The sequence below is a fragment of the Diceros bicornis genome, chromosome 6 (genome assembly GCF_020826845.1).
Source record: "Diceros bicornis minor isolate mBicDic1 chromosome 6, mDicBic1.mat.cur, whole genome shotgun sequence".
In the NCBI taxonomy this organism is placed as follows: Eukaryota; Metazoa; Chordata; class Mammalia; order Perissodactyla; family Rhinocerotidae; genus Diceros; species Diceros bicornis.
The window spans coordinates 58358325-58382236 of record NC_080745.1 but is presented as its reverse complement, the minus strand read 5'-3'; the positions used below and the strand labels follow the sequence as shown (position 1 = coordinate 58382236).

At 35.3% G+C, this 23912-nt stretch overlaps 1 protein-coding gene across 1 annotated transcript in view; it reads right to left on the bottom strand.

Annotated features, from left to right (window-relative positions):
• Nucleotides 1-291: 291 nt before the first annotated feature.
• The window catches only part of KIF11 (kinesin family member 11), a 42980-nt gene continuing 19359 nt past the window's right edge, over nucleotides 292-23912 (bottom strand). The window contains exons 11-22 of the mRNA XM_058543539.1: nucleotides 22536-22623; nucleotides 21737-21925; nucleotides 20577-20784; nucleotides 19457-19629; nucleotides 17683-17808; nucleotides 16986-17144; nucleotides 14199-14305; nucleotides 8480-8759; nucleotides 6278-6500; nucleotides 4419-4570; nucleotides 3607-3723; nucleotides 292-1730 (exon numbers count right to left, since the gene is read on the bottom strand). Coding sequence (XP_058399522.1) covers nucleotides 1599-1730; nucleotides 3607-3723; nucleotides 4419-4570; nucleotides 6278-6500; nucleotides 8480-8759; nucleotides 14199-14305; nucleotides 16986-17144; nucleotides 17683-17808; nucleotides 19457-19629; nucleotides 20577-20784; nucleotides 21737-21925; nucleotides 22536-22623 — 1954 coding nt within the window. The 3' untranslated portion in view covers nucleotides 292-1598. The remainder of the gene's footprint in view (nucleotides 1731-3606; nucleotides 3724-4418; nucleotides 4571-6277; nucleotides 6501-8479; nucleotides 8760-14198; nucleotides 14306-16985; nucleotides 17145-17682; nucleotides 17809-19456; nucleotides 19630-20576; nucleotides 20785-21736; nucleotides 21926-22535; nucleotides 22624-23912) is intronic.

Sequence of the window (23912 nt, the reverse complement as noted above, 5' to 3'; positions counted from 1 at the left end):
TTGCTTCTGTCAGGCAGTTAAACTAGCTGCATTAGCATTCCTAGATAATTTAAAACAGTCAGGGAATGAGATGACTTAAAGCTAGACTTCAGGCCTTGTGAGGGCCAATCTGTTTCTCAATCTTACACAAAAGTGCTGTCCCTCAGAGTGCAACTGGAAGCCTAGGATGTTTACCAAGGCCCTTCTTCCTTGGGAGTACCTGTGTAGAAGTTTATTTTAGGAATTTTAATACAACTTGCTTAACTCTGTACACATACCCACTGCCAAATAAGAAATAATGAGGCAAGCAAGTTAATGTAGAAACTAAATTTATTAGTCATGGATTTACAGAGGGCAGTTTATTTTATTAGGTATTATCCTTAGCTTATGGTGACACGTGATTTTGCAGAGAAATTATATCATTATTTTTATTAAGATAATTAATACTTCTGCAAGGTAAATTTAGTTCCTCGAAGTAGCATATTTTTTAATTCTTCAATAGTATTTGGTTTTACTTAGCTATCAAAGTCAAAACTCTCTAAATTTATACATGTAACTTGATGTGGGCACAAAATTTATTCTTTGCATATAACTCCTTGTAAGTGCTCTGCTTCTTCATGCTGAAAAATCTCAACTTCCAGAAATTTGGCTGCCAGATCAAAATTATCAGGGTCCTTCTAAGGGTTAAGATTTCAATAGAGAAAAAAATATATATACATATTTATTACATACAAAGAACAACAACAAGTTTCATCAGGTGAACAAAAGAATATAAATTATTGTCATAATTGCTAGCTTCAAAAAGCCCTTACATCACTGTGACATTCTGCATAAGACAACAAGCCTCAAAATGGGGCCACAGAGCCATTAATCAGAACTCTAGGTAGTTCTCCCGTAACAGCAATCTATATTCTGGAGAAGCTGGATTTTTATTAACTCTGGAGGCTAATGTGTTAAGCTTCATCTAGGGGGAAACAAATTAAAAATACTGAAGGAAGGGAATACTTCTAGGGTTATGTTTATCGTTGACAGTAATTTTAGAGATAACCACAGAAAAGTGTTAAAAATTTCTAAGTAAAATTGTGGCCATCTCATAATAAGAATAGATACAATTTTATAGCTCTACAAATGGTTGGGTGACAAATACAAAGGGAGAAAGTGAGCTGAAAAGGCAGAATGGAAAAGTCTAGGGCAGGAGGCAAGCAAATATAGACATAATTCAATCATAGCAAGAAAAGAAAGGAGATGGTCCTTCCCAAGACCAAGCAATGGTGATATTTACCTACATAAATTCAAGCCTAGAAGAATAGTGCAGCTTCTGTATATCTGCTATTTAGTAAAATGCAAGAAAAATATTTTTCATTTGTTATGAAAGGGCTATTTTATATCAAAAGCTAGAAATACATATTTACTCAATGTAAATCCCAAATGAAACCCAACTTAATACACAGTGAACTACAGGGATGACAGAAAAATGGGTAGACATATTAAATTCAACTAAATTTACAGTACTGTCTTGATATTTTCTATTTGTTTTTAATCTATACAGAAGGCTCAAGTCCTGGGGTTACAGGTTTTATTTTTCACCCTAAAAATAAAATCACCAATCCTCAAGTTAACTAAAGATTTATCTGGGCTCGTAGAGGTAATCTGCTCTTTGTAACAGATTGCTCTGTAGTTTCTTCTACTTTAGACCTCTCCACTGGATTAATGCCTCTGTTTTCTTTGTCTTTTCCATGTGATTTTTTATGCTGTGGATTTAAGGAGAGAAATTAAGTCATTATAAAGTAACATTTGATACATATTAGGTATACCATATTTTCCAAGTTCTCTGGCTTAGGCAAGAAATTAAGTGTGAAAAACTTCAGAAAGGGCTCAGCACAAATTTGAGCCAACAAGTTGTTTGGCAAGTAGAAAGGAATGCCTTCTTCATTTTACCACCAATAGAAAGAGTGGAGTGAAAGAGAGTGGAGTGAAAGAAATATTAACTTTCCGCATGATTTTCCAAGGCATAATTACAGATTTTACTATAGGGGCAGTGGTTCTCAACAGGGAGCAATTTTGCACCCCAGTGGACATTTGGTAATGTCATTTTTGTTAAAACTAGGGGGGTGCTATTGGCTTCTAGTAGGTAGAAGCCAGGGACGTTGTTAAACATCATATAATACACAGGACAGTCCACCACAACAAAGAATTATCCAGCTCAAAATGTCAATACTGCTGCTGTTGAGAAATCCTGCTCTAGGGAAACAAATATTTGCTATTATGCAAAAAAGGAAATTCTGTTTTAAGCAGAATCTGATATACCAGCTACCTCAAGACACTTTTTTAAAACATTTCATATTTCTCATTTGGGAATTATATTTCACTGGAATCCTCGCACTTGCCCATAGGGAGCTTTAAGAGACTGGTGACATTCATTGTAGACCCAGTCATCAATGCTAAGACAAATCATAAACCAACTTTAGAGTTTTAAACTCAGAAAATTTCCCCACATCAGGGAAAAAATAATTTCTGGACTTCAGCAGAAGGTTTAAAATCCAGTCTCTAACCTCTTCTGGTATTGTTCCTTGGGACTTCCTTGCCATAGCTGAACCACTAAGCCTGGCTTTCAAAATGCCATAACAGTAATATAAAAGGATTTCCAACTAGGGATTAAGTAGTCACTAAGGTTCTCTTCTCTTAACTTTCCCCCTTTTCTTATCTTTATAAGATAGAAAAGAGGGTTGAAAAATGGAAAGAAATATATTTAGAGTTCTCTAACAGTAAAGAATAAAGTAAAAAGGTAAGAAGAATTTGGGGATAAAGCTACCTTGAGGTAGAGAAGAATTTAATAGACTCTGAGCTAGAAGTTTTAACAGCTTAAATCAGGGATGGAGAATCTTTAGACCTTGGTGGAAAGATCTCCAAGTCTGTTAAAGACAGGCATAAGCATATACCTATCAGAAACAGCTTTCAATTGTAAAATGTAGACATAATGTCCTATGTAAGGAAATCCTTACTTCACAGACTCTGTCTAAGCTCATGACTTCAAAATAGAGGGAAAGATGCTAGGCAGTTTATAGTGCCATATTCCCAACAGTGCTTAAAAGCGGGTAGGAGAGGTCACAGGATTTAACTGCACAAGATCAGGGCAGGCGAGGAGCTCAGGAAACATGGGGGAATAGTTAACAAGAGAAAAGCCTTAGGCAGGAGAAATCAGTAATATAACCCAAGTAGCCTTCAGTTTCTCAATCTTTTAAACCTCTTAGCCTTCAAGGTCTGATGATGGGCAGAGATAGGCTCCAGGACTTCTATGTCAAAAGTGGAGGGAAGAGAGAAATGACTGCTCTTAGTATCCCTTCTGAGTACGTGGGAAGCAGAAAGGGGATCAATATGATAGCTGAAGATTACCAGCTGAGGATGGAGATTAAGTCAAACTTTGCCTTTATTTATCCTACAGAAAACCCCCCATCAATTATCATTTGTGTAAACAATTTAAATCAGAAAAGTTAACAAGCTATCCAAAGGAATGACTGAAAACTTTTTGCTGTTCCACCCACTAAGAACAATGCCTTTATAGTGAACAGCAAATGACTGACTTGCATCAGATGTGGAAGGGTTATCTGACAGGACATAATCAGGTACCTGGAAAAACGGAACCCCAGCACTTGATGAACAAACCACACTAGCATCTACAGATTGCTCTTGACTTAAAGGTTCTTCGATAGTGTGCTCCAGAACGGCCTTTTCTTCATCCAAGTTCTAAAAAATAAGAAGCTAGATGAGTGATTAAATCCAAGGGCTTAAAAATCTTCACAAAAGTAAAGACAGTTTTCTTCTTTGAAAATAAGTGTCCATTGTATAAAAGTTAAACCTCAACAAAATTAGTAGAAAGTCTACAAAATAACGAAAATAATCCCTAATATATTTTCATATAGACAAGTACCTATAATAAAATGTTAAAAGTGGTAATCTCAGAATAATGGGATTACAGTTTATTTTTTTTCTTCTTTGTTACTTTCTGATTTCCCAACTTTTCTGTAATTACTATAGAAAAGAGCACAGACTGTGGTGCTTGTCTAGGTTCTAATTCCAATTCCATCCTTGTGACCTGGGACAACGTAATTCATAGTTTCCTCACCTGTAAAATGGGGATAGTCCTAGCATCCACCTCATAGGGTTATTGAGAGAATTAACTGAGGAAATATATACGTAAAGTGCTTAGAACATTGTCTGGCACACAATAAGCACAACATAAATACTGGCTATTATTATTATCCATTAGTCTAATCATTAAAAAATGGCCAGATTAAAAGAAACAGGCTTAAGGATCAGACGATTATCATTAATGAGAGACAGCGTAGGATTAAAGGGCAAAGAATAAAATTCTTCACATGTAGTTGATGACATCAAGAGTTTATGGGCGAGTTCTAAAATTATGATGCTTTAAATTTTACCTGACTGGTCTCATCTTTGTTGTTTTCTGAACAGTTTAGCATCATTAACAACTCAGGCTGTTTCCTTTTCAACTGATCAAGGAGCTGTTCACGTGGTTCGGTTCTCACCAGTGTTGATGGGTATAAATAATTTTTCCTCTGAGGTGTCGTACCTTTAGTGGACATTATATAAGAGGGAAAAATTGAAGTGTAGGATGCGAATAAGATTTTTTTTTTAATGCTAGAACTTATACTTTCCAATGAGTCTTTGTCTTCCAAAAATATTGCCACACATGAGAATCAGTCTTGTTACCTATCAGGCATATATTGCTTACAACTAATATCTCCTAACATGACAACTGATCTTAAATAGACTCAACTATTTTCAAGACTCAGCCTACCCTAATGAAATTTTCCATCTCTGAGAAGGTACAAAAGATGTGTTGTAGGCTCTAAAAGGAGTGAGAGTGTTCTGAGAAATGGCACCATTATTGGAATAAGAGTATAGTTTTCCCAACATGATCACTTTGACAGGGATAATCATTTCATTGTAAATTTGGTGGCAGCTAAATATTAACCAGTTACATTTCTTTATAATGAACTCATGCTCTCATAATTTACATGGGCACTTGCCTTTTCGTTTAACATTTATATTCCTAATTTCATTGGAAAGTTGACAATAAATATTATAGGACTCTTGGGGAAAAAATAAACTAACATTCTTTAGCACCATCTCCTTTTATAATTGCATTAAAAAAAGCCTTTGTGGCCAGCCCCATGGCATAACGGTTAAGTTTGGCACACTCCACTTCAGCGGCCCAGGTTCAGTTGCCAGGCACGGACCTACATCACTCATCGGTGGTCATGCTGTGGCAGCAACCCACATACAAAATAGAAGAAAACTGGCATAGATGTTAGCTCAGGGTGAATCTTCCTCAGAAAAAAAAAAAGCTTTGATGTGTAATTTACATGCCATAAAATTCATTCACTGATTTTTAGTAAATTTACAGGGCATGCAACCATCACAATTCAATGAATAACTCAATTACTCATCTAGTGTTCAATACCTTATTATACCTTCTTCTGTGAAGGTTTCCCTGAATCATTATAGCCTACACTGATCTTTGCCATCTCTGACCTCCCAAAATGGGGATTCCTAAATGCCAATCTAACAGTCCATAACAAAATGAGAGGTACACATAAGAAAATGCAAAGTGTAATGAGCTTTGCATTAAACTAGATTTATTTATTAGCATTCCTCCACTACTTTTGGTATGAAAACGTCCTCTTACAAACAGTGCTAGATAGATGGTTGATTGGTTTTCTTTTTATTCGTTTTTAAGATGTCTTCTCTTAACAAAGCCAGTTCCCTGAACGTCTGTAAAATTTTATTGAATTGTGATGCCCAAGTTTCTAGGAGTACATGTCACCTATATCATAACATCTAATTAAAGCTATTTTAGGGTTCCAATTTTTCCATATTTGAGTTGACTAGAGTGAGATGGTTAATTCCTATCAGGCAATGGCAGGACCCAGTTTTTCTGAACATCTGGCACTGTATAAGGTTGAATTCAACTTGAAAAATTTTAACAGGTCAGGGCTAGGACTGGTGGCAGAGTGGTTAAGTTGACACGCTCCGCTTCGGCAGCCCGGGATTCATCACTTCGGATCCCGGGTGCAGACCTATGCACTGCTCATCAAGCCATGCTGTGGCGGTGTCCCACATACAAAATAGAGGAAGACTGGCACAGATGTTAGCTCAGGCACAATCTTCCTCAAGCAAAAAGAAGAAGACTGGAAACAGACGTTAGCTCAGGGCCAATCTTCCTAACCAAAAAAAAAAAATTTTTTTTAACAATTCTCTTTCCCTTTTAAAGTACCTGTTGGGATATCCAGTTTCAGATCCTGTTGTAGAAAGCAATTAAGTTTAGTCAAACCAATCTTTATGGTTTCATTAAGTTCTAGACTTTGTGTCATTAATTTTTCTTCATCAATAGTTATCTGACCAAGAAAAATGTTATGCTGGTTCTCATTAGCTGCTTTATGTCCACTCAGTTTTTCAGTAATCTCCGAACCTGAAGCCTCACAACCTTGGTTTACAACCTGTAAATGATGCAAATGAGCTTTCATTACTAAAATCAAAGTTGTCAGTGCTTTATTCAATATATCATTTCCCCTTACTTGAAATCTTGCATAATAAAAGTTTAAAAACACATGCAAAAGTAGAGAGAATAGTATAATTAACCTCCTTGTATTCACTACCAAGCCTCAACATTTATCAACACATGGGGTATAGAGCAAAAAAGATTGGCCATTTACTCCTCTCCCCGCCCCCCGGACTATTTTGAAGCAAATCCTGTATCATTTTATCCATTTATTTCAGCATACATCTCTAAGAGTTAAGAGCTTTTTAAGACCACTCTCACATAAAAGAAATTTAACATTGATTTCCTTAAATCAAACGTCTAATCAGTGTTCAAATTTTACCAATTGTCTCAAATGTTTTTCACAATTATTTGTTTGAATCAGAATTTATCATTAGATTTGGTTGATATGTCTTAAGTAGGTGACTATATAATTTATCATCCAAACTGGGATACTTATCATAGTGAAAAGGGCCATTCTTAATAATTACCCCAGTGCAACAGATGTAAACAAGGGCTATCCCAGGCAAACTAGGACTTAAGGCCCCCTAGTCTTAACTCTCTTTTGATACAGGTTATCCTTCCTTATACTTTTCTCCTTGAAAAAAATTTTTGTTGTTGAAGAAACCAGGTCTTTGCTCTATTGAATATCTCAAATTCTGGATTTGGTCAATTGCATCTCTATGCTGTATTTTCACATGTTCATCTGTCCTCTGAATTTTCTACAAACTAGTTAGATCCAACGAGTTGATCTAAGTCAAGTTTAATTTTTTTGGCAAGAATATTTCATAGTTGGTGCTGAAAGTACATAATGCCTGGCTGTGTCTCTCATGTTAAGATTAATCAGTGGGTTTGGGTGTGATCACCCTATTAATTCTAATGTTCTCCATCAGCTTTTGATCAAATGGTATAAGCAGTCATTAATTAATGTCCACCAGGGTTATTTCATTAAGGGTTGCAAAATGGTGATATTCTAACTCGATCATTTCTTTTGCATTTTATTAGCCGGGATTCTTCTATGAAACACTTTTCTTCATTCATTACCCTGCTAAACCAAGACAGAATTCTTTCGGAATGCTCAATTGTTTCCCTTTATTTACCGGTTTTCAGAATAATGCATTGCTTCCCTAGCATGATCCAAAGGAAATTTATGAAATTTTTATGAATTCATGAGTTTTAATATATTTGATGTATTTTAATCTATTGTAGCAATTATTCTTTTTGATGCTCAAATTATACCATCTTTAAACAGGGGAGTGTTATCAGGTTGGTTCTTGTCTTTCTGACACAACACCACTAATCTTTAATAGCTTCCTTACTTTCTAGTATGACAAGATCTCTAGACTCATCGGGTGCATTTCCTGCTTCAAATCTGAAATAAGCTATTTCTCCATTAGCCCAGGTTCCTTTTAGCGAAAACAGCTTGTATAGCTTAAAATACTTAAATTCTTTTACCTAATTCCTGAGAATATTAGTAAAATCTTTTTATTGCACAGAAAGAAAAACCAAGACACAAAGGGCTCATACAAGTCTAAGTTCAAGCAAACCCACAACCCTATCAAGTATCCTTTGAGCAACCAGAACAATATCCTAAATACTTAAAGCAATTTGAATGTACCTGGAGAAAAGTAAAAAGCATATATAAGTAGAAAGTATTATATTTCAAAAGATAGGGTGCCCTTAACTGAAGGAACTAACAACTCAAAAACCAAGGACAGATATAGGACAGATCAGACAAATGTTAAATAATTTCAAAATCGAGGAGATGTATACATAAAACAAGATCATATATAAGCATACCAAGTATTATACTTAAAATTTTAAGTCATTCATTATATATTAAAATATTTGTTTTGAAACCAATTCTTAGCCAAGAATATTTAATTTTCTGATTATCACTGTTCTCCCCAAAGTAGGTTCCAGTTACAAACTTATTACCTTCAATAAGTTCTGAAGTTCCTCTTCCCTTTTATTTAAGCAAGATATCCACTGTTCAGAAAAACAAAGTGTGCTTGTGTTCAGAGCCTCACATCTCTGTTCAGTCTCTTGAGATACTATTTCAAGGTTGCTACTGAGTTTATCACAGCGTTCCACAGACTCTTCAACCAATTTTGTACCTTCCTGGTTAAAATGTCTAAGTTCCTGTGACAAGCCATCAGAATCAGCACAAAATTTTTTATTATGAGAAGTTGTTTTGCTGATTATATTCTTAGATTTCCTATAGGAAAAGAGAATAACATTGTTAAAATGGAAAACTAAGACTCAAAGGATACATAACTTGCCCAAGATCACACAGCTCAAAAATGGCATATTTGAACCCAAGCAGTCTTACTCAGGAGCCCATGTTCTTTTTTTTTTTTTTTTTTTTTTATTTATTTATTCCCCCAAAGCCCTAGTAGATAGTTGTATGTCATAGTTGCACATCCTTCTAGTTGCTGTATGTGGGACACGGCCTCAGCATGGCCGGAGAAGCGGTGCATCGGTGCATGCCCAGGATCTGAACCCGGGCCGCCAGCAGCAGAGCGTGCGCACTTAACCGCTAAGCCACGGGGCCGGCCCAGGAGCTCATGTTCTTAATTAATCTTCTACATTAAGATCAGATGCTTTGGCCATTGTCTTTTCACGAGATTGATATCACATCTGCCATTAAATAACCTCTAAAAATGTCTCTTTTTCTCATAAAACCTTTCCCAGCCCTCCTCAAGATATGATGCTTTACTTTGTACGTCTTAGAGTAATAACTATATAGTTGTTAAAATGAAATCTGTCTACATGTTTTATTCCTCCAGCTAAATTATGTTACTTAAGGGCATCTCATACAGCCTCTAGTCTAGTCCCTTAAGTGTCCACAATCAGTCATTCTGTTCTTAAGCAGTTTTGTCTTGCCTATGACATAAAATAAATCATAAAAATTATAAATGTTATAAAACAAAGTCAACTATAAAGCTTTCCAGTAATTAAAAGAAAATTATATTGGGGTGTGACAAACTATACACATGGCACACATGGTACATTGTAACATAACCCTGACACAAAACTGTCAGCTAGAATATACATTTAAAATTCATTGATGGCTTCCTCCTCTCAGTAAGGTTTCCTGTAATAGCATTCAAAGTCATCTCAGAGGACCACAAAGTGACTGTGCGGAATGAAAGTACCTTCTTTTACCACTAGATGGTACACCACATGAGTAAACCAAGTAAGGAAGCAAATATGTTGAAAACCAAAGTTCAACTACAGATTAAGTGGAAATGACTGAAAAAGGAAAAAAAGCTTAAGGGGTAAGCTTGGGGACTATCAGTACAAATCTATCACCTCATGGAATCACTATTCATAGGTGACTACAATCCATGACACTAAATGTCAAAGGCAGTGGGTCTCAAACTTCAGTATACATAAACCTCACCTAGATTCCTGGGCCCTAATCCTGGCTGATTCTCTTACAGGGTCCTGGACCACATTTTGAGAAACATTGGTGTAGACAATAAATGTCAGGAAGATAGAAAAAATGACTATCACAGGCCTTAAAGAAAGTATATCATAGTTCCCTTCCCATTTCATTTCTACTCTAGTGTTCCCTTCAAAACAATGGAAGAAGCCAGAAATCCTTAAGTCTAGACACTAGGAATAAAAAGTGGGCAGGCCAGCCCAGTGGCATAGTTGTTAAGTTTGTGCTCTCCGCTTCAGTGGCCCAGGGTTCACGTGTTCAGATCCCGGGCAGGGACCTATGCACTGCTCGTCAACCCATGCTATGGCAGGCATCCCACATATAAAGTGGAGGAAGATGGGCACAGATTTTAGCTCAGTGATAATCTTCCTCAGCAAAAAGGGAAAGACTGGCAACAGATGTTAGCTCAGGGCAAATCTTCGTCACCAAAAAAAAAAGAAAAAGGGACATCACATAATGATAACGGGGTCAATTCTCCAAGACATAGCAACCCTAAATGGGTATGCATCTAACAACAGAGTAACACATATATGAAACAAAAACTGATAGAACTGACAAGAGAAATAGACAAATCTATAATTACAGTTGGAGATTCCAACACCCCTCTATTAGTAATTGATACAATAAGTAGGCAGAAACTCAGTAAGGATATAGATGACCTGAGTAGCACTACCAATCAACTTGACTTAACTGACATGTATAGGACACTTCATCCATCAAAAGCAGAATACAAATTTTTCTCATATGGGTAGCACACAAATGCATACCAGACTAACACTGCAAGGGCTCTGAAAATTAAATTGTCACTGGAACCACAGCACAAAAAAGTGGGCCAGGACTTGCATGCTAAACCTAAACAAGAGTGAATGCCTGCTAAAAAAGAAGACTTAAATAGGATTCTGAATCTCCTAACATAACCAAAATGTTCAAGATACAATAAAAAACCACTCTGGAAAATCACAACTTGAATAAGAAAAGACAACAGGTGCCAACACTGAGATGATTCAGATGTTGGAATTATCTGGCAAGAATTTTAAAGCAGCCATCATAAAAATGTTTCACTGAGCAATTAAAACACTTCTGGGAAAAAAATCTTGGCAAAGAAATAGAAGAGATTAAAAAAAGAAGCAAATAAAAATTATAAAACTGAAAAATGCAATAACTGAGATAAAACGCTTCATTGAATCGGTTCAACAGTAAGTTAGAGAAGACAGAGGAAGAACCAGTGAACGTGAAGACAGATCACAGAATTGACTCAATCTGAACAACAATAAAGAGAAAACAGACTATATATCTATAGCCTCAGAGACCTATGGGACCATAATAAAAGATCTAACACTAGTGTCATCAAAGTCTTAGAAGCAGAGGAGAAAAAGCATAGGGATGAAAAATGTTCAAAGAAATAATGGATGAGAATTTCCAAGTCTGGTGAAAGGCATAAGTCTACAGATTCAAGAAGCTGAGCAAACCTAAAAGGATAAACTCAAAGAAATACCTAAGAAGACACAATATAATCAAACTTATAAAAACTAAAGACAAAGAAAAAAACCTTGAAAGCAGCTACAGAGAAACTGCCTATAGGGGAACAATTATTTGAACGACAGCAGATTTCTCATCTCATGGAGGCCAAAAGGAAACGGACAACATATTGCAAGTGCTGAAAGAAAAGAACTGTGAACCCAGAATTCTATATCCACTGAAAATATCTTTCAGGAATGAAGGGGAAATGAAGACATTCTCAGACAAAGGAAAGCAGAATTTGTAGCGAGCAGCCCTGCTCTGAAAGACTAAAAGAAGTTCTCCACGCAGAAGGAAGCTTGGAACTTCAAGAAGAAACAATTTAATGGGCAAAAATGGGGGTAAATATAATAGAATATCCTTCTCCTCATGAGTTTAGAACATCCATAAGCAAAAAACTGAAACTTGACAAACCTCATACCTTATACAAAAAACTCAAAAGGGATCATGGATTTAAATCTTACATAAAATTCTAAAACCCCTAAAAGAAAACATTAAGTCTGACTGGAATATATGTATGTGAGATATATATATGTGAGACATACAAGTATGTGAGACTGGTAAGCAATGAGGCTATAAAGCAACATTAAGCTCTAATGCAGGAATCAGCAAACTTTTGCTTAAAAATCCAGATAGCAAATATTTTAGGCTTATGGGCTATATAGTCTTTGATGTACTTTTGCTTTGCAAAGGCAGCCAAAGATAGCCAAAGGCAACATGTAAACAAATAGGCATGGCTATGTCCAATAAAACTATTTGCAATAATAGGCATCCAGCCCACCAGCCATACTGTGCCAAACCCTGCTCTAATTAGCAAATATATACAGTCATACGCTGCATAATAACATTTCAGTCAACGATGGACCGCATATACGACAGTGGTCCCATAAGATTAGTACTGTATTGCCTATGTGTATAGTAGGCAAAACCATGTAGGTTTTGTAAGTACATTCCGTGATGGTCGCACAATGACAAAATCGCCTAACAACGCACTTCTCAGAACGTATCCATCGTTAAGCAACGCATGACTGTATTTCATCACTGGTATGGCTTAGAAACTGCAAAATTATTTAATGTGTATTCTAAGATTGGGCAAGTAAGTAAACATATTGCGGATAAGAGCCAGGTTTCTCACTATCTGAAAAGGGAGCACAAATGTGGACTAGAAAGATATTTATCTTTAGATTTCTATCTATTTCTATCTCTAGAAATACTTCTAGCTGTCTCCACCTAGAAGAAATGACACGCTAGTAGCAATGAGCAGACTTAGTGCCCCGATCTTGGTTTCTATTAATATGATTCCAGAGTTGGGACTGAGAAAGTAGGAGATGAGCCTGGAACATCTTATAATATCAAAAAGTAAGAAAATGCTCAAAAAGGATAGGTCATATCAAAATGACACAGAGGCCAACTTGAAGAGGCTCTCACTAGTCAAAACTGGGATAATTTCAGCATCAAAATAAATAACAGTGGATTATAACCCAGAGGATAAAAGAATCTATGAGTACATGCTAACATAAATAAACGAATAAGAATAAATGAGAGGGGAAAGGGAAAACTCTCCCTCTCGGTAGAATGCCAACTAACAAATGTAGAAGGAATGATGGAATTAGAAACAAGGTCATTTGACAACCACTGTTGTTATAATTGTTTCAGACGTGTATCAATAGATGCTAAGAGGAACAAGATATGTAGTTTCAAAGTATCTTCCCATAAGTTTTTTATTAATTGCAAAAGAAAAGATTAACTTTACAGTGGAGAAATCTGGAGGACAACACTGTAACCAAGTTATCAAAGTTAAATAAAACATCACCAATTATGAAACAAATAGATATCATGTACTTCTTGATATCTGAGATGCACTGAGAACATACCACTTTTGTGGTATTCTTGACAACTGCAACTCGTCATGAAGGCCAATCCCAACTGAGGGACATTGTAATAAACAAATATTCTACACTCTTGAAAAAAGGAAAGGTCATGAAAGACAAAGACTAAGGAACTGCTCCAGGGCCGGCCCCGTGGCTTAGTGGTTAAGTGCACGCGCTCCGCTACTGGCGGCCCGGGTTCGGATCCCGGGCGCACACCGACCCACTGCTTCTCCGGCCATGCTGAGGCCGTGTCCCACATACAGCAACTAGAAGGATGTGCAACTATGACATACAACTATCTACTGGGGCTTTGGGGGAAAAAAATAAATAAATAAAAAATTATAAAGGAACTGCTCCAGATTAAAGGAGACTCAAGAGACATGACATTTAAATGCAATGTGTGATCTTGGACCAGGACGAAAATCTTTTTCTTTTCCTGTAAAGAATATTAATGAGATAATTGGCAAAATTTGAATTAGGTCTGTATATTAGATAATACTAGCTATCAACATTAATTTTATGACTTAAAATAATTGTACTATGGTTACATAAGAGATATCCTTGTTTTTAGAAAATATACACTGAAGTATTTAGGGGAAAGTGGGCATTATGGCTGTAACATTCACAGCTAGTTCAGAAAAGATATATATGTAATATACACATAATATTGAGAGAGAGAGGGAATAAGAATGATAAAGCAAATAATAAAATGTTAAGTGAGAAATTGGGTTGATAGTATTTGTACTATTTGAAACTTTTTGTTCTGAAATAATTTCAGGCAGAGAAAAGAAAAGTTACAGAGAATTTAAAAACAGCTTACTGCTCTGTATTTTCTTGGACACTGCTAAGTGGTTTCTGGATGTTTTCACACTTTTCCTCCAAAGCACAGAACCTCTCTGCCCAAAGACTGATTAACTGGCAAAGTTCCTGTAAGAAAGGTGTGGGGAGGGGAGGATTGAAATTATGACACTTCAACATTTTTTCTTACTGATACAAAGTATTTTCCCATAGGTGAGAATTATACAAATTCCCAACATGTGATCTTTAACTCCTCCTCTCTCCCATAGAGGAAAGCAGTGGAAGTGATATTAAAACGATAATATTACAGGGATTTTTAAAAAAGTAAATAATTAGCAAACTTTGCTATCTTAACTATTAGTAACAAATTACTTTCAGTGTACCTCAAAACTAACCAAATACAGCACGACATCACATTATGTTTGAGAACCACTTTGAAAGATACACAGTTGCTGCTGCTGCTTCTTCTTTTTTTTTTTTCTTATGAGGAAGATTGGCCCTGGGCTAACATCCATGCCCATCCTCCTCTACTTATGTGGGACGCCTGCCACAGTGTGGCTTGATGAGCAGTGCATAGGTCCGTGCCCAGGATCCGAACCTGCAAACCCTGGGCAGCCAGAAGCAGAGCGGGCGAACTCAACCACTATGCCACTGGACCGGCCCCCACAGTTACTTCTTAACTGATAACACTACTAAAAGGGAAGAGCAATGCTGATAATCTAATGGGTCAAGCAGTCCAAAAATATTATCAATTACTGGAGGTGAAACATTTTACAGAACCTAATTGGATCATACTAATAAAGTGTAAATAGTTTACCTTTGCCCATACTTGGCATCTTTAAAAACAAGCTCTTATAGGCACACAATATGCTATGGACTTACATTGCAATTTGAAGAAGCTACACTAAAGACCAAGGAAGAGCTGAAAATGCATCCAGCATTCTTATTCACTGTTCAGTCCCTTAGTTGGCCAACATCTCTGAATAACACATCAGTTGACAATATATATCTAACACTTTGATTATGAATACAGTCTGTCAGTATTTTTACTAGTTTCAAAGTAGAGGGAAATGCAGGTATTATCAGACTTATCTACTTGTAAACAGGTGTTCAGAGGTTTATGTAATTGTTTTGTTAGGGCTAATTTCAAGTTCTAGAAAATCTAAGAAACAGCTCACTTAGTAAACTTGCTTCCTTAAAGCCAGGGAAGTCAAACCATTTGTGCTCAAATACTTTTCAGATCATAGGCGTTTTGTTTGTTTTTAAACAGTTGCTTACCAATTTTAAACATTTCAAAACAGCTAATTTATAAAAAGCTGATCTACCTTAGAATATATACGTAAAAAGTTCTAGACAGGTTTAAGGTAAATATCCTATGCAGAGGTATGAGAAATTGCTGCAATTTCAAATTGCAACAATGTTCTGGAAACATATAGAAGAGCCACTCAAAAATGGATGGCTTTGGGCCAGCCCTGTGGCATAGTGGTTAAATGCGTGTGCTCCGCTGCTGGTGGCCCGGGGTTCAGACCTCGGGCACGCAGCGACGCACTGCTTGTCAAGCCATGCTGTGGCGGCGTCCCATATAAAGTGGAAGAAGATGGGCACAGATGTTAGCCCAGGGCCAGTCTTCCCCAGCAAAAAGAGGAAGGATTGGTATGGATGTTAGCTCAGGGCTGATCTTCCTCACCAAAAAAAAAAAAAAAGGATGGCTTTCAGGCAATATAATCACTACTACCACTATAAGATGATCCAAATATTATTAGATGTTCACAAGACCTGTTTCCTCATTAGAAAACTGAGCTAGTAATAGAAGCTGTATCTATATTGGTGGGAGGAATAAACATATAGTGAGTTGCTCAATAAATATTAACTATTATTTTTGCTAATTTCTGATGTTAATCCTTTCTCTGAAAAGTTTCATGCTTATCAATTAGGGAAACAAATAATCTTATTTTAAATTTGCTTTAATTCTTACCTAAAAATCTTGGATGTGTTTCCCTTCTTATTTGGGGGGACATGGATATGAATTCCCTCTCCCTCACTTTCCAAAGAAAAAGAATCCTTTACTACTCACCAAATCATGTCAACAGTTTTACTAACCAAACAGTTGTCATACAGTAATAGCCTCATTCAAAATAAAACGTTAGACATTGATTACTAAGGTCTTAAGAAAACCAGGAATGGTTTTCCATATATCTGATATTTATAAATTATGACTTCCCTGGTTTGGAGGTTTGGTTTTGGTTTAAAGCCTCATATACTGAGGAATAGTTTACATGGAGAAAGATGAATCATGAATTACATTTATAATCAATCAATGAAAGTTAAGAATTGTATTAATTTACTGCAATTTAAATGTCTGACATTGATGAAACAGAAATAGTAAAAGAAAGTAGAGCATCATTTACAAAAGAGAATAACTATGTTACCCAAAAAAAAAAACAACTTATCAAGTTACAATGTAGATACATGTTCTTTTTAAACGCTATAACCATTTTCTTCTATTTGTACTCCCAAAGGTATGTTTTCTCCAGCTTCATTTTTCATCGTGGTGTGAGGAAAGGATTGTCTTGTTTGTCTTATTGTGCTTTAGCATAGGGTTCTACGTGTAGCAAATCCTCAAATATTAACTGATCAAGAAAAGTATTCTCAATTATTTTACATTAATTACTGTTACAAGCAACAGTGACTATGGTATTTTCGGGTTTCTAAATTAGTTATATAGCATTCAGATTGTGTAACAGAGATTATCAAGTTCAAGATCATAAAACTTTCTTTTTACACTCCCTAAATCACCTAAATAAGATACCTGTGAATGGATTTTCTTTAAGGTCTTCAGGTCTTCAGTTAAGTTTTCACACAGCTTCTGTGATTCATCCAATGAAGAAATTGTATTTTCTTGTAGTTCGTGTAGATTGCTACACAACGTACTGAGAAAGCCATCCATTTCCTTTTTCTGATCTTCTATCTTTGAAGAAAAAAAATTAATTTCTTTCATTTTTTAAATTAAAATTTTTTTTTAGTTTATTTACTTTTTATTTTTTTGAATACATTACAAAATAGAAAAGGTAGAAAACAGTATGCAGAGCAAAGTCCCTTTCTCTCTCCAGCCCCTGGAAGCCCAGTCCCACGCACACGTCCGAGACGATTGCTACCATTTTTAAATACTTCCAGAGATATTTTATGCATATTTAAGCATATATGCAAGCACATGTGTGTATACATTTATATGTGTATCTTCCTCACCCACCATATGTTAGCATGCTATATATGCTACTATGTCAACCTAAACATTCATCTTGAAGTCATTCCCTCTCATTTTTCTTAGCCATGATTCTGCTGACCATATCAATAGCAGAGAGCATCCTATCTCCTCCCTCCTCCAGATTCCTTCTCATAACCCATGGGTTTGGCATGCAGACATATCCCCAAGTGTGGCCAAAGATAGAGCTTCTTTCTTACATAACAATTCGATTTTGAGATATTAAGAACATAACACTTGTTACCTTATTAGCCACTGTCAATGAAGTCTTGAAAATATGCTTTAGTTGACTATTGATTTTCAGTATTGACACCACAGTCGGGGATAAAATTGTTTCCAGTGAACTTAGAAGGTCAGTCTTAAGTACATTCTGGTTTTAAAAAATAAACAAGCAAGTCTTTAAAAAGAATATTTTCACTTTCATAAATCTGGCTGGTTAAACGATATCTTAAATACTTTGTTAACTAAACACACACATATTAAAATTCTAAGTGTCCGATCTCTATTCTTTATAGCCTACAGAGCCTATTTCTTACTAGAGTTTATATTCAGCATAAGTCACTTAATCCTGCCTATAGTAAGTAAGAAAATGGTCACTTAGTGTACAATAGACTCTTGACAGTCTAATGCAACGTAAGTCAGAATTCAGAAGAGGGGAAAATGACAGTCATTTGGTAAGATTTCAGCATTGCAAACAAAGGAAATAAAAAAAACCTACAAGTACATTTCAACAAAATAAATTTCAAACAAGTTTAGGCTACCAGTCAAAAAGGCGGAGACCAATAGTCTTCAAAAGTAGGCTCTGGGCTAGAAGTATTTAAATTTGAAGACCTGGTGACATATCTTATTGTATCAGAAGAACTTGTCAAGGTTCTTGTTCTTGTCAAGGTATACGGAAAGTTAAAAATGTATTGTAGAGTGGGAATTTTTATAAAAAGGAAAAAAAATTCTGACAAGCTCCTTTCACTAGGGCAAGGGTGAGGAACTATAACAAATAATTAGTAAATACTTAAAAGAAAAGATTACTGGTATTCTTTTCGAAAGAAGAACTATCATACTAATTTCAACTCATTATGTGGGATCAGCAGTCATCTCTTTTGACTCAAGCAATGCTTATAACTTGGTATATAACTTGGCAGGCAGACATCAATAAATATAGACCACCATTTAGTGAATGAATCAATTTCCACCAAGTTAGTACCAACAGAGCATCTTTTAATTGTGTCAAATTTGGGTGATTGAAGAAATCTATCAAATAGTGTCATATAAGCACTGCATCTAGGCAATGTCAGCTAACATTTATAGTATTTGCTTGGAAAATGTTCAATAGATATTGTTAAACTCAAAAAGGGAGGCAGAGAGCCTGCACAAAGAGGAAAACAAAGTAAGTGATATGGCCAAGAACTTCCTAGACAAATTATACAACTACAAAATAAAGAGTAAACACAAATCAGGTATGGAGGAGGTGATATTAAGTGTAATTAGATGAGTGATTTCTATAGAACTATGAAAAAGAGCCTTACAGTTAAGGCCCAGAAGCACTTAACCCACAGATCTGAAACCACAAACTTGTACGTGTTCTTAGAATTCTATAAGTTATTTTTCTTGCATGTTTTTCTGTATTACTGTAGTTTTAAAGTTAACCACCTAATATTCCCTTCTGGTTGGATCATTCCAGGATTCCAATTTCTGAGCCAAGTGACAAGTTATGGGTCCCTTGAATTTTTCTGGAGCTAAACCTACTCTTTCCAGTTATTAGAAGACTTACTAACTCCTACTCTCAGTGTTACAAGGTATAAGTGAAAAGTTTCAAAGTTGGTTATATCCATTTGGAAATTAACCTTTCTGAGAGAGAAAAACAGTGAAGAGATTTGTCTTTAAAAAATATAAACCTACTCTCTTCAAGTGATGTTTATCACTGGGTCTAGCAAGGCTTAAGATGAAAGAAAAGCAGTTAACATTGTTTTGGAAGACTTATCAAATTAACCCTTCAAAAATATTTTAAGAGATTTACTAACAATCAATGTCTGAAGTACAGTTTTATTTTCTGCTGCTAATGATTCTTCTTTTAATATCATATTAGAAATCTGAGAAACACATGTAGACACATTTTCTGGAATAGATGTGAGAGATCCAAGTGCTGTTGTAGCAATGGTGTCTAATGCAGAGACGCTGGAAGACAGCAGGTTACCTACACCAAAAAAAAAAAACAAAAAAAAAGCAAATTTTGACATAAATATATTTAAATTCAGTTAGGAACATTTCAAAGAGGTGGGCAAAATTATTTCCTTATTGTGGAAAACTGTAATAACAAATAAGCTTAAAATAATTGGCCCACTACGTAAGCAAGGAAATATTTTAAATATAAATTATATATGTTCTGTAGTATTCTGTAAGCACTTGACATATTTATAGGTGTATCAGACCCATAATTATAACTCACAGTAAACCAAGAATTATAATATTCTAAAATTAATCTCCAAAAGTAATATATAGTATTAACAGTAGGTAAAAGAGGTTATAGAAGAAAAGAGAAATAAGAAATCAATTAACAAAATTCATAGTGGTTGGCTCACAGTGACTAGACTCTAGGTTATTTTTAAAAATTTTTACATTTCTGCATCTTCCAAATTTTCTATAATGAGGACGATATTTTCATAATAAATAAACTAATACTTAAGATATTTTTTTCTAAATGAAGATAATGGTTATGGTTAAAAATGATACACACATATTCTGACAATATAGCAAATATTCAAGATATACATTCTCTAAAGAAAAAAAAAGTTGCAGAATGTTTATGCACAGAAAATTTCTAGAAGGAAACTCATGAAATTTAACAGTAATATCTACGCAGAATTATGCAGAGTCAGGGATAAAAGAGACTTTTACTTCTAAGGTTTATACACTTAATATTGTTTAATAAACATAACTTATTTTATAGAAAAAAAAACACAACATTTTATTTTAATTCAAAGACAGTAAAAGCATTAACCCTTAGTCTGAACAGATAGTGTGTTACTGGAGGGGACTAGTGACACTTTCACCTGAGTTTTTTATGATATTAAATGATCAATTTGAAATTAGTCTCACACTAAACACACAAAGACTATAATAATTAGAAATGCTTAAACTTACCAAACAAGGTCTTGTGAACTTCTAGCATGGCCTTTTGTTTTGAGCTGCCATCCTTAATTAATTCTTCCATACTATTAAACAGACTATTCAGGTTTTTGCCAAAAATATCTCGAGCTTCTGCATTGTGCTGATCAACTGCTTTCTTACGATCCAGTTTGGAATGGAGACCAGACACATCTTTTGTAGTTTCCTCAACTGTGTTAAGCAACTACATATGATTTTTAAAAATAAATGTTGATAAGATGGATATGACAAAAGCAGTCTAACAAAAATATCTGTGCTATGTAAGGATTTCTCCTGATGAGAACTAGTAAGTTGTATACATCACATCAGAAGAAACTTTTAAACTCCTGCTAATTTATCCAGGAATGTTTATTTCCCCTCCTCTAGCCATTTAGGCAAGGAAAACTGATTTTGCCAATCTTTTATAGTAATTATTCTCCCTCACAAATTTTTTTCCTCTTATGTGTTACTATTTCCTCAAAAGTACACCTAATAAAAAAATAAATACTTTCAACATCTTCCATCATTAGAAGGCACTAAATTCTTGATGAGTGATTAGTTTCAACAATGACCACAGGTGAAACCATCAACATCTGGGCCGGCCCCATGGCTTAGCAGTTAAGTGCACGTGCTCCGCTACTGATGGCCCGGGTTCGGATCCCCGGCGCGCACCGACGCACCGCTTCTCCGGCCATGCTGAGGTCACATCCCACATACAGCAACTAGAAAGATGTGCAACTATGACATACAACTATCTACTGGGACTTTGGGGGAAAAAAAAGGAGGAGGATTGGTAATAGATGTTAGCTCAGAGCCAGTCTTCCTCAGCATAAAGAGGAGGATTTGCATGGATGTCAGCTCAGGGCTGATCTTCCTCACAAAAAAAAAAAAAAAAATCAACATCATTATTCTAAATGTCCACAAAGTATATTAAAGTCACGTTATATTTTTTAAACTCCAGGAACGGTTTTTTCTTAAGTTAGCATCTCCAGTGAGGAAAATTTAGATGAAATGGTAAAATACCATTCTCTAAACTGATACAAATATCATTTGGGGTGAATAAACAGAATTTCACAATTAATGCTTAAGCAAAGAAAGTTATTTCTACCCATCCTCTAATTCTTTAATGTGAGTACAAATCAAAACAAAAGACAAACCTTGCTGGCAGCATCATGAAGTTTCTCCTCAGTACTTTCCAAAGCTGATGTGATATATTCTTCTTTAACAAGCTGTAATTTAGTTTCTTGTAAATGTTTTTGCGTGGTTTCAAGTTCCTGTGTCTTAGTTTGCAGGTCAGATTTACAATGGTCAAGTTCATTTTTATTATCCATAAATAATTCTTTAACCTAAACATAACACATTAAACATTTTTTTAAGAATTAAAAAATCTGAACTGATTGGTGAGACACCTGGCTAGTTCATAATACAATATTAGAAAAACAAACAAATTATTTCCACGCAAAAGTTGTAACAAGTTACCAGGTAGGTTAGCACATTTTATATGGCATCTGGCTTCTTCCTAAAATTTCATTAAAAACAAATAACAGGTCCTAGTGTAGTGGTGTTAATTCTTCAGGTTCCTTCCAACACTGCCAATGTCGGGATGGCACAGACAGGTCAAGTCTTTCCACCTTAGTTATTTAACATCTGCTTTCTCCCAATATCTGCATTCCCTCATCTCATAAATATGTTCTTGAAAATGTCTCAGCATTCATTATTTAGCTTTAACAATAAAATCACACAATTCAGATAACTTCTTGTGATGTTGCATTAATATAAATGTCAAAATAGCTTCATTATCATTGATGACACTAAAATTATGACACAACTTACTTTTAGTATAAAGGTCAGCAAGAAAAAAAATCTTAAAGAAAAAACATCAGGTCCCTCACATAGTGAAATTTTCTTTTAATATTTGCTTTTTACATAATATTCAACATTGTTTTGAATGCTTACCGTGCTTAGCTCCTCCTCAAGGGCAGCAATTTTTTCAGTAAATTCTACAATCTGTTCTTCTTGAACAGTTAGTTTTCCATTCATGGCTCTAAAATAAAGTTTAATGTAGGTTTAATAGTTAATATATTTTCCTAATTAATATAAAATATATTCTAACACAATTGTGGCAGTTACACATCATCTCTATCACTTATCACTTGGTGATAATGATGCCTCAGTGTCAATAAGCAATAAATACAAATTGCAAAAAACAATGTATTCCTTGCCCTTCTTTTATAAATGGACCGTTTTTCTTGTTATCTTGATTTTAAAATTGAGAATTCCTACTTATAAGGGGGAAAAGCATGTGTGCATATAAAATTTGAGAAGCTACAAAGCTGACAGAGGACTATAACTCACACAGAGTAGAGGTGGGGGGATACAACCTAAGTGTCTGTCTTCAGGAGTATCAGGTATAAATAGGACACCCAGAATCCAGGAAAAGTTTGGGACATGAAGGCATCAGGTGCCTCAGGAGGAGGGGGTGAGATAAGGGGCTAAAAATTAAAGAAATAAATTAAAGTATGTATTTAGAGCAATTATACCTCCTGCCTCCTGCCCACATACCCCAATACACACCCCAACACACATAACCACTATCACACCACCACAAAATCCTCATGAGATCAAAGGATTATTCTCTACAGCACAGTTCCTCAGCCTCAGCACTACTGACATTTTGGACCAGATAATTCTGGTCCTCTTTAATGGGTCTTTCTGATTCATTGAGCATTAGCAAGTTTCAGAAGTGAGTGCTGCCTTTTGTATTCTTCTAGTTCCTTCATAACTACCAACAATTTTCTATTCCACACTAAGCTTAAATGACAAAGATTCTTTCGTGAATGCAAATTTCCTCAAATTATTAGCTAGAGATATTGCTGACTAAAGGAAAAGCTAAAACTGAGGTGTAAGAGGAGAATTCTAATGGTTTTTTGATTAACTATATTAGTTCTTTATTGGAAATGGGTCTTCTATGTAGAATGGGATATTTGAAATGCTTTTCTCATATTGAATGTGCAAGAGTTAATGCAACATTGCTATTTCCTGGATGATATAGTTTTGATATAGTTTTAAAAGGTCTATTAAGTGTGGGGTAAATTAAGCATTATCCTGTTTTAAGTGTTGGCTGCAGCTTTTGTGATCCCTCTCTGACTTACAGTGTAATAATTCCAAAAGCTTTTTCAGAAAGAACTTTGTTTCAGATTATGCCTCATGTCTATTAGAGAGCAAATATTGTTTTCAATCATAGGATTGACTCACTAGAAATAAAGTTATTTCTTTCTTCTTTTTTTTGTGGTGAGGAATATTGGCCCTTAGCTAACATCTGTTGCCAATCTT